The 12,275-nt window shown below is 33.9% G+C and overlaps 1 protein-coding gene across 2 annotated transcripts in view; it reads right to left on the reverse strand.

Moving 5' to 3' along the window:
• Ptpn12 (protein tyrosine phosphatase non-receptor type 12) overlaps nucleotides 1-12,275 on the reverse strand; it is a 116,017-nt gene that overhangs the window by 66,487 nt on the left and 37,255 nt on the right. For both annotated transcript variants that reach the window (XM_046464126.2, XM_046464125.2), the window contains exon 2: nucleotides 1,743-1,851. In XM_046464126.2, the coding sequence (XP_046320082.1) occupies nucleotides 1,743-1,851 (109 nt within the window). The remainder of the gene's footprint in view (nucleotides 1-1,742; nucleotides 1,852-12,275) is intronic.

Consider the following 12,275-nt stretch of genomic DNA (forward strand, 5'->3'; position numbering starts at 1 on the left):
AGGGATTGTTGACATTTTGTTTTTTCATGTATCATTAGTACATAATATATACTCAAAGCCTTCTATAAAATGAAATGAATGAAACAATATATAAAATCAGAAATCTGGAGCTATTTAAGATTTCCCTAGATGACGGAAAAATAAGTGGAGAGAATGAGCATTAATTACAAAGCACTGCAAGATCACCTCAAGATTATCTTGCTTAATAAAGTGTACAGAAACCCTTGCCAATCCCTATTCTTGAAGTGAACTAGTGCTAAATCTAAATATTGGTGTAAACTACCCCCCTCATTTATATCTAAAAAAGAAGCTCGATGTAATAGTATTAAGAGGTATAGCCTCTTAATTAGTATTCTTATAAAAGAGACCTAGGGAGCTTGACTGCCCCATCTACATATAAGTACACAGTAAGAAGGCATCATCTATGGCAAGCCCTCACCAGATACCAATATGCTGTTGCTCCGATCTTGGACTTCCCAGCCTCTACAACTGTAAGAAATACACTTCTGTTTATAAATCATTCAGTTTATGGTATTTTTGTTATAACAGCCTGAAATACAACTGGTGAGGAATGTAGGGTGTTTTGCAAAAGCTTAATGAATGGTTATTATCCTAGGTATCATAAAATGTTTAGATCTATTTAACACTCCAAACAATCCTAAAAATATTATCATTATCATCATCTCCATTTTTACAGATGAGGAAATCAGGTACAAAGAAAATGAGTCCAAGATAGGTACCAAGTGGTGAAGTTGGGATTTGAATTTTTGAAGTTAAGAACTCTTCACCATTATCCTAAGCTGCCACTTGTTATTTCTGCTAACACTGGTCATCCACATATCCCATAGCTGAGAATAATGTAGAACAACAGAAAGATGAAGGATTAAATTTAGGCAACAAAATCAGTAAGGAACAGAGCAATGAAAACAAGAGAAGAATGAGATGATCTAAAGGAGAGTTATTATTAAAAAAGAAAATTTTAGAACAGGGACAGGTGAATGACATCAAGATAGCACAAAATAAACACTGAAAAAAGACCACTGAATCTGCCAATTAAAAAGTCATAGGAATTTTATATTTTATCAAGGATATTTTAGAAGTTTTAAAAAAGACTAAGAGTTAAAGGTATGGTGTCATGAAATGCAGATATTTCAAGACACTAGAAGCAAAGGCAAAGAGAAAAAAAGACTACTGGTTGCTTTATTAGATAGCAGGTACCAAGCAAAGTATGTGTTTAAAGTTACTCTGTCAGAAAACTGTTATCTAAGAATATAATTATAATGTTATTAGAATATAATGCTATTTTGACCCCTAAGAATAGTGAACCCACAAATAAGTGAGCCATCGTATGACCAATTTTTTTCATGCATAAGTAATTAATCAAGATTCTTATTGTGAACAGATAATAGATCTGTCAGTATTTAGCATTTTATAAAAACATTCATTATCTATTATATTTTAATGAAATCGCTTCTTTGAACAAAGAGTCTATAAAAGATATCCTTAAAATTTTAGTATTTAAAAGCAATTTATTATTAGAGAAACTGTGGTGTTTAAAGGGATAAAATTAAACAACAAATTAGAAGGAAAAACACAATTACAAATTATTTTGAAGTGTACCTTGGAAAAAAAGATTATTTACTAACTCCTTAACAATCAAACTTGGGAAGAATAAAGCTAGTTAGGTTACAAAAGACTAATTAGCATTTCTGTTTTGTTCTATCAAAATATTTCAAACTTACATGGCAGTATGTCCTTATATCTGTTCTTTTTAACATTTTCTTCTTTTTCTCCAGTGGCTGTGGGATAAATCTTTTCTGTTCTATATTTGGTAGATAATCTTCTTAATCGCTTAAAATACAAGAAAATAAAATTCAAGTTTAGAGAAACATTTATATTTTTAAATGTTAATGATTACAAGAAAATAAAATTCAAGTTTAGAGAAACATTTATATTTTTAAATGTTAATGATTTACAATCACTAAATTTTGCTGACCCAATTCTTCACAACTAATTTTCCTGTTTCTCTAAGCTCTTAATTTCCCCATCCCTAAATAATTAACCCTAAGGATTTCTTTTAGCAAAAGTGCAAACATAAGATTCACATTTATTCCAATGAGAAGCAAAGGTGGTAACTAGAATAAAAATTAGTAATTTTATTTAAAAATATCATTAATAAGCTGAGTCAGGATACTTAGTTCTTTAATGTATTCAAGTAATTTCTGTTTTAACCTAACTGTTGCAATAACTAAGTTGAAAAATCATGCCTAAAAAGAATTATGTACGATTTCTTTATTTCTTCTCTCAATAAACCATGAGCATCCATGATGTGCCATGCTAAGGCATAAGCTAATAATTACTTATAAGATACTGCAAAACAAAGTTCTTTCATATTGAATTGGAAATGTCCAACAAAGACCAATTCTACTTATTCACTGCAATACAGAAGTGGTTTGTGGGTTAGTGACAAATTCTTACCACATATGGCAGTAGGGATGTTCGTTGGGACTGGAATATTTCTGCACGTCAGTAATACACTTCCTGCTTTCAGAAGTACTGAAAGTCGGCATTGTGAATTGTTTAAATTCTACTCAACTACACTGCTAAAATTTAATTTCAAAGAAGTTTACTTTCTTTCAGGCTTAAAAGACATATTGAGGGCATTATGGTTTTACTGTTCAACAAATTATTAAATACAAATGAAATGAAAAAGATGTCTGGTAACATTTAACTTTTTCACCATTTATTTTTGCTTCTTGTAATGTTTTTAAGCAACTAAGAATGGTACATCTGCTCTTTTTAAAATCATCAATTTTAATATAAAAATCTTTGCCTCATTGTTGTTATAATTTAACATTAAGCACTTGAAATAAATAGGCACTTAAATGCAGAATGGATAATGTTTTTGTCTTTAAAAATTACTTAATTTTATCATTATAAGATGATGAAAAATCTTACAATCTTGTTCTGTGTTGGCACAATGCCAAGTGCTATATTTACAATGTTTTTTCTCCCTATGGTAATGAAGTTCTTAAAATATATACAAGGTTATCAAGGGAAAACACTGTATTCAGTTTTTTGTTATTGGTGAGAGGGTGGTCAAACCAGAACTTGGATACAATGTTGGTGGAAAAAATCATCAGCACAACTCAAGGAGGGAAATCTGGAAATTACAAATGCATATAATGTCTTGGTAGTTATTATTTCTACAAGTTTGTCCTCCAGATAAAACTGCCACACACATGAAATAATATATGCACAAAGTTACTTATTGCAGCAATGTTTATAATAGCAAAAGACTGCAAATAATTTTTAAGTTCTTTAATAGGGCTGTCTATATACATTTGTTTTATTCATATAGTCAACTTTTATGATACTGCTAGAAAACAAGTGAGAAGCTCTGTATATATGGCAATTATGGCAATATCTCAAAAATACATATTAAATGTAAAAGGCAGAAAAAATATGTGCATATAAATATACTACTACTGGTGTTTGAAAGAGTTTAAAATATATTTGTATTTGTTCATATGCATAAAATATCTGGAAGAAAACAAATATTTGTGGGGATGGCAAATGGGTGGGAAGGAAATATCACTACATGTCTTTTCATACCTTTTGGATAGGAGTACACTGCCTGTTTACAAAGTTAAATATAAAATAATGGGAAAGTCAGAAAGACTTTGATTTCATATTCCATATTAACAAAAACATCTTACATATTTAATCAGAATTTTGTTTCTTCTGCTCAAAGATTAGGTATCTAAAAGGACACATCCCCCACATAATGCATAACAAATATGTGAATTTGATTTGCAAAAGGATATCAATTTAACAACTGCAGAAACACAGGAAAAGAATGCATTTTAAATTACTGCCTCAAAAAATATATGTAACAAAAACAACAAAAAAAGGTGCTGAATTTAATTATAAATGTTAATGTACTTTTGGACTCTGTTGTTACTCTAAACATTTCTTCTTTTATGTGACAAATTATGTTATTGAGAAAGGTACAAAGTTTTTATGTCAAAGAATTGCCAGTAATTATATAGTGAACCTTGAGAACACTAGTATGTCACAACAGATATTTAAGTTTGATTTTTCTTCTCTTTTTAATATTTATTTTTTAGTTGTAGTTGGACACAATACATTTATTTATTTATTTATTTATTTATTTTTATGTGGTGCTGAGGATCAAACCCAGGGCTCACAAGTGCTAGGTGAGTGCTCTACCACTGAGCCACAACCCCCGCCCCTTAAGTTTGAATTTCTATTATTCAGTTTTCTTAAAGCCTGGCATATCATGGAATGCTTTATACATTCAAGCTTAAAATGAAAAATGTTCTAGGAAAATGATAGTCTTTCTAAATATTATACTTAGCTCTGATATGGTTATTACAACTGTAAAAATGTACTAAAACATCAATTGTACCCCATATGTAAAATTACTATTAATGAAATATATATGTATATGCGAAATATATGTATACATAAAGAGAGAGAGAGAACTTAGAAATTTTCACACCCATCAAGATACAAAGGTGGTCTACAAAACATATTAAAGCTTTGTTTTGTATTTAAAAAGCAAATTCTATTCAAGTGTATTAAAAAGATATCTTCAAGTAGAAGTACAAAAAAATAAGTCAGCTTAACAGTTGAATTAAAATTCTGGATCTGCTACTTTCAGTTGTATGACAATGAACACATTTAATCCCCCAGTGTCATAACCCTTATCAAATGGAAATAATAATTCCATACTCAGCAAGAGCCTGGCATATAAAATGGATCAGTAAATGTTAACTACTATTACAGTCAATTATGGAAAACTGTTCAAATGTTCTGTTATTTCAGACTTATTTCTTTAAACCCTTTCCTAGATGAAAGATCAAGAAGAATTACACATTCTGGGTCAATCTGTCTGCCTGAACTGGTGAGTACTATGAAACAGGAGTTTGCCTACCACACTTCCAGGTTCAGGCTTCAGAATCACCTGGGTAGGGGTTATGGGGGGAGAGGCACAGTCTGACAGCCCACCTTTAGAGTTTTTGGTTTAATAGGTCTGCAGTAAAACCTGACAATTTGCATTTTTAGTTCCCAGGTGCTGCTGCTGCTACAGTTCATGACCAAGTTTTAAGAACTACTAGTACAATAAGGTCTCTAAGCTTTAGAAGGAGTGTTCATTAACATGGGAAAATGAAGGTTGATTTTCAACAATTCTTAGGTTTCTCTGTATTTTATGTATGGCTTGACAGCATCAAATAATTTTGAAAAAAAAGTGCTTAGGAATTTTTCATAGAATAATGGAGAATCAGGAATGAAGAGGGAAAATTATAGTTATCAAAGGCAAACAAAAAAGATGGGTGTGGAGGAATGGAGATCATGGTTAAGCAACAAGTCAAAGCAAAAGCTCTAATTGCAAGAAACAAAAAGGGCATAAATGAAAGAACTTAAAGGTTTTGAAACCGCAAATAAGAAAATTAACACTCTTTTTAAAGTCACTTTTCTCTCTCATAAAACAGAATCATCCACCTGTGTATGGACACAGTAACACTTCACATGCTTTTTCATTGTGAGGCTATTCCACTTAAATACCTCCAAACTTAGCAATCTTTTAAGACCTAGCTCCTTTAAAGCGTTTCTGATGTTCCTAGTCCAAAAAATAATCTTTCCCTTTCAAAATCTTCTTATGTTGAATAAATTAATCTCAGAATAAGACTTGATTTAGATTAAAGCTTTGTTATTTTTAAACCACTCAACATGCTACCAAAGTTTAACTATATGAAACAGAAAGTACCTATATATACAATATTGTTTTAACTTTCTTACCAAATTCCTTTGTCTCTAGTGAAGCTGTCACTAGGAAATTAAAAGAAAGAAAACAAAAACAAAAACCTTATATTGTTGAGAAACATGCCATCACATACTAAGGGATCTTTACAAACACAGTATTATGTGATACACACTATGAGAACAGCATGGAAGTAAACATTTAATAAAATAATTCATTTATTAAGTAGCATAATTATTTCAAATAATTCTAAAGCCAAGAAAGGACTTTGAATCATTTTATCTTAACTGGGCAGAAATATACCAAAATGGCAAAAATTAACAGATGCCCACACCACACTCTATCATGTGTGGGCTTCTTTTTTTTTTTTAAACTAAGAAAATAAACAAAAGCATTTTATTTAGATATTTTTAATTAAGTCACATTTACTGGGTTTGGAAAAGTTGCATAAATGAATTCCTTAAATAATTGCACTACTGTATCAGTTACACTTCTAAAAACCAAGTATGATCATTTTAACTCTATACTCAAAAACTCCAATGAGTCTATCACCTTCAAGAGAACTACCAATTCTTAGTTTAATTATCAAATACTTTTCTGCCTATTCAATTTCCTAGCCTCTTTCTGTAATACTCTCTCGCTGCAGTATGATGCTTCAGTCATACAGAATTAATTACCAATCACCACCACCAGAAACCCTGATCACTTAAATATCAGTTTCACAATTTTTGCTTGTTGATAAGTTCGTAGGACTGGATAGTGTTATTTCCTTTGTGAAGCCCTTCTTGAAACTTCCCTCCTTGCTCTCCAGCCCCCTTGAGTCCATAATATATCACTCTATTATCACTTAGGATAAAAATACTTTAATACTTGTCTCTCCACAACACTATAAAACTGAATGCAGCTGGGGGCTGCAGGTGGCAGCCCAGGCCTATAGTCCCAGTGGTTCTCTAATGGCGGAGGCAGGAGGATCACGTATTCAAAGTCAGCCTCAGCAAAAATGATGCATTAAATTACTCAGTGAGACCCTGTCTTTAAATAAAATACAAAATAGGACTGGGGATGTGGCTCAGTGGTACCCCTAAAAAAATCAACAAAACCAACCAACCAAACAAAAAAACTCCAACCAAAAAACAAAACAAAACAAAACTGAATGCATAGACACAATACCTTTATTTATTTTTATATGGTGCTGAGGATCGAACCCAGTGCCTCACACGTGCTATATAAGTGCTCTAGCACTGAGCTACAACCCCAGCCCAGAGCCTGGACTATTTTATTGGGCTTTGAAGACCAATATCTAATGCAAAGCAAATCACCTTAAAAATTGGTGATTTCAAAACTTACTTATTGTGCCTTCTCAAACAAGTCACAGAAATATTTTTAATGCATTAGTTTTCTGTTTTTGTGGTGCTGGGGATCGAATCCAGGGTCTCTACCACTGTTAGGCAAGCACTTTACTACTGGGCCTTAAATTGTAATTTTTGATGCAAACAAAATCTGAGTTTAATATTCACTTTGTTTTAGCAGTGCTGGGGATTGAACACAGGGCCTCATGCATGCCAGACAAGCACTCTACCACTGGGCTAGCTTCTCAGCCCAATATTCACTTTGTTCTAAATTTCCAAATAAATTGTTTTTCCTTTAATTTTTAAAACTCAAAACTGAATTCCCATAATCTGAAACCAATAAACTGATTTTCAAAGGCTTCAAAAGTCAAAAGTAATATGACTATTCTCTTTAAAGATATCTGATTATGTGTCAAGATTTCAATTCTCAAAGGCTAGAACAGCTTCATTATTATTTAGGGACTGACCCTACTGCTAATATGGTCTATGAAGTTTGTTCAATCTCTGCAGAGTCAAATAGCTAATTGTCTGTTGGGTTATCTGCTGAGTGTGTCTCAAGGGCATCACAAACACATCAAATAGCACCATCATTCAACAGCTGCTCAAGCCAAAACCCTAGGAATCATCCTTGAGTCCTACCTTTAGCTCACCTTATTCCACACTCCCCATATAATCCAACAGCAAGCTCTACTATTAAAATATAGTTAATGCACTTCACATTTGTCAAACAGAGTTTGAATTGAGAATACAGACATGCATTAATTTTTTTTTTTTTTAATACCAGGGATTTAACCCAGGAGTGCTTAACCACTGAGTGACATCCCCAGCCCTTTTTATTTTGTATTTTGAGACAGGACTCACTCCGTTGCTTAGGGCCTCACTAAACTGCTGAGGCTGGCTTTGAACTTGAGATCCTCCTGCCTCAGACTCCCAAGACGCTGGGATTACAGGTGTGTGTCACAGTGCCCAGCTGTTGGCAGAATTTCAAATTAAGAAAACAATAAATGAACAACAACAACAACAACAAGGAATAAAACTGCCCAGCACGGTGGTGAATCAGGAGGCTTAGGCAAGAAGATTCCAAGTTCAAGACTCTATACTTGAACTTGCCTCAGCAATTTAGCAAGACCCTGTCTCAAAATAAAAAAATAAAAATTGGGGATACCACTGCTAGCTCAGTGGTAAAGCAACCCTGGGTTAATTCCAGCACAAAAGGGGGGAAAAAGGAAGAAGAAAAAGAAAAAGAACTAAAATGAAAATTAAGCTAATTCAAATTCTTTTTGGAATAGTTGGAATACAAATAAATTAAACACCAGAGCTTAAGATCTCTCATACTTTGTTACCATTGCCTCAAATTCCTCAATGTCACAACTTAAATATGCACAATCAGAATATACGTATCTTTTTTAAAAAAAATTACAATAGACCTTATTTTTATAAATAATTTTTATAAATAATTTTATTTTGTTTAGTTTTTTTTAAATGTGGTGCTGGGGATTTAACTCAATGCCTTACATGTGCTAGGCAAGCATTCTAACACTCAGCCACAACTCCAGCCTGAATATACGTTATCTTTTTTAAAAAAATTTTTTATATTTATTTTTTAGTTGGACACGATATCTTTATTTTATTTATTTATTTTTATGTGGTGCTGAGGATCGAACCCAGGGCCTCACCCATACTAGGCGAGTGCTCTGCTGCTGAGCCACAACCCCAGCCTTAAAAAATATGTTTAGTTGAGCATGGACACATTTTTATATGGTGCTGAGGAGCCCAGTGCTTCATCACATGCTAGGCAAGTGCTCAACCCTAGAATACATGTATCTCAAAACTACACTGGGTATAGTAAAATAAGATAATTAGGCTTAAAAAGGTACATTGTAGCAAAACAGTAGGGATACCTACCCCTAAAAATCACAGTGTTTTGACATTGCTATGAAAACTTTGAGTTAATGATATAGAGCAGAATAAGGAAGGGTAATGGAGTGAATATGACCATAGGAATAGGACTATAATCATGTGATAGTCATGTATGAATATGCCATGATGAAACCCATTATTCTGTAAAATTAAAGCGCCCTAATAAAAAATGAAATTACAATATAAAATAAATTCTGGATTTAATACTGGAGAATCCATCTGAATTTTAAAAGTGGGTCTGGCACCATTATATATATATTTATAATGCACAATAAAAATATGGAAAAATAAAAGATATTGGGTTTGGGACATAGTTGGTATTTAACTATAAAAAGAATAAATTCATCTAGTTTTACACATGAGATATTTATTTATCCTGAGTCACACACACAAAAAAATCACCCAATCATAATACTATTAATTTAACTCTACCATACAAGTTGCTTTAATGCCAAACCAAAATAGGTTTTAAACCCCAATAAATAAACTGGACAAAGTGGCACATACCTGTAATTCCAACTACTTGGGAGGTCTGAGGCAGGAGCATTGGGGATTTGAGGGTGGCCTAAGCCATTTTTAAAAAAGCAGTCACATTAAAAAAAAAATTAAAATCTAAAGCAGCAAATAGTAAACTATACTATGTCTAACTATTGTGAAATCTTTACAAACACAGTAAAATATACGTATATACTAGTAGCTGTTTATAAGCACAACTAAAACAACCAAAGGGGTTTCAACTGTAAAACTGAACAATATAACCTTCAATTGCAAAATATGTGAAAATTCATCTTCCTGTCCTGTCTTTGCTCACCTTTTTTTTCACCACTGCCTAATAAACTAACTTGTTTGCCATTCTTCTTCAAATGTATGGTTACACCTCCTCATTTGAAGCCTAAATCAAGATTGATTAATAAAAGGCATAACTTTGAAGTAAATAAGGGCCAGTCTTAAGAGTCTGTGTAAAAGAAAAGTCTTTGTTTAAAATTATTCTGTGTTTTAACTCATTTATTTCTATGTTTCAGTTATTCCCCTATTTGTCCTTGCTTCCTTTTACCTCAGTACAGAAATCATCTTGATGAAACATTTCCTGAGACTAATACTGACATATAGCCCCATCATCCACTTCCTCCCAAACTGCTTCCTCATCAAACCACAGCCCACTATATGCACCTCTAATCTAGGACATATCCCAATGCAAAATAATTATACATATGCCATGCTGACAGAACATGAATTCCCTGAAGAGGCAGACCATACCGGCTACTATCAGAATAACCCATGACAAACAGTAGAGAGTCTAAAACTATTTAGGTCTTCTCAAGAGGTAAAATTCAGAGAAAACACATGTAAATCAGAAGTGACCAACATACTTAAATGATTTTCTCTCCCTTGCTTACACTTCATTTCTACTTTACAATAGGACAGCTCTGAGTCAGAGAAACTGGGGATCAATTTCCATCTCCATCGTTACTAGCGAAGAAGATCTCCCCAACCCAGTTTTCTCATCCTCCCTGAACAGATCCATCACTACTAGCAAAAACCTCCCCAACCAAATTTTATCATCCTCCTTGAAAAGGTGCAGCAATGGATTCCACCTCTTGGGTCCCCTTCTTCCTCCGGGAGAAGTCTTTTCTGCTGTCCTTTAATAAACTTCTAATTTCTACTCTGACCTTGCCTCAGCGTGCTTCTTTGGTGTTATTCTTCAACATTGGGGAAGCAAGAACTCGTCACCGGTCAACAGCGGTAACATATTGGAGGTCCCAGACCGAGATTCTACACCGAGGTAAGTGCACGCACCCCATGTCTGTTTGAGGTGCATCTTTCTCTATTTCTTTCTGGAGGGTAAGGTGGGCACCCGACGGCTACTTAAACGCAATTAGTGCAGCCGCCACTCTTCAAGACTCGGGTGAGAGGTTTCCCGGACTAGGCAGCTCTCAATCACCTGTTCAATACAGAGCAGGCATGTTGGGTTCTGCCAAAGCCGCTTCCAACTTTTCTGTCTGGGCCTGGAGAGCAATTGGCGTGAGTACACAGTGTCCCGAATCCCGATCTGCCTCGGATGCGTGGAGGTGGAGGAAGGAGTTTGGAACAACTGCGGAATTCCGGTCTGGGCTACACTCAGACGATTCCTAAGGTTCCTTTCTCTTGAGCCCCCTCCCGACAGCCCTCAGGGGTATCTAGGGTGATGGTAGATGAATGGCACTGAGGGAAAGCCCCAATCACATTTGCCTCCGTATGGGCCATGCAACACTCCCAACCTCGCATCCATTCCTCCTGGATGCTCCCCTTCCTTCGCAGGTCAGAAATATTAGCAATTCAGGTTGTAGGACTGAGAGAAAGGCATGGGATAATTAGCAAAATCTGCCCAGGTTCCCTAAGATGCATAGGTAACTTTTAAACATCTGGTCCACTCATGGGGAAATCTATGGTGCCACTGATAAGAGTCATAATTAAATGGAAGTTCAAAACCTGGAGAGATTTTTTTTCTTTTAAAGAGATTTTTTTTGTTTTAAAGGTTATTATAGGTTGTTTCTTGGGGATGATCTTGGCTAAATGTGTGTCTAAAAGATGATTTTTTAATTGTAACATCTGGTATCTAAATGAGTTTGAAGCATTGCATAATTTTGCAGTTAAAAGTTGGGGTTAGGTAATTGTTTAGTTTGTGATTCCAGATAATTCATGCCGGAGAACTTAAATACTTAGGATAGAAAATTAAAAGAATTCTACTTCCAAGTTGGCAAGTAACTCCCAATCATTTAGTTTTATTTTGAACTGGGTAGCCTGAGAAGATTTCACTAGGTGTACCAGTGCATTAACTTGGGCAAGGATAGTAAATTATGATATGGTATCTGTTCCCCTCAGTGTGTAAGATTTAGGAAAAAAATGTTGAATTGGAACGTTGGTCTGGCTTATTGAAATAACATTGAATAGCAACAGTCTTGGAAATTTTTAAAAGCTTAATTTTGGATATACATGGTAGTGTGTGGTTCTCTTTAAGATTTTTTTTTCAGGTGATTTAATGTAACTTAATACTACTTTAGGAACTTCAGAATAAAGGAAGTGACTTAATGATCCTAAAGAAATTTCTTCTGATGGTAGAGATCCTATTTTCAGTTTTGTGTGAGCAAGTTTTTCTAGTGTAGGAAAATGTAAAGGTATGAAATTTTATAAATTGTATCTTAAACTTGTATCATAATTTTCAACATCCAAACCTGAAA

Source organism: Marmota monax, unplaced genomic scaffold (genome assembly GCF_021218885.2).
Source record: "Marmota monax isolate L192 unplaced genomic scaffold, Marmota_monax_Labrador192_F-V1.1 WCK01_AAM20220418_F8-fsc00065, whole genome shotgun sequence".
NCBI lineage: Eukaryota > Metazoa > Chordata > Mammalia > Rodentia > Sciuridae > Marmota > Marmota monax.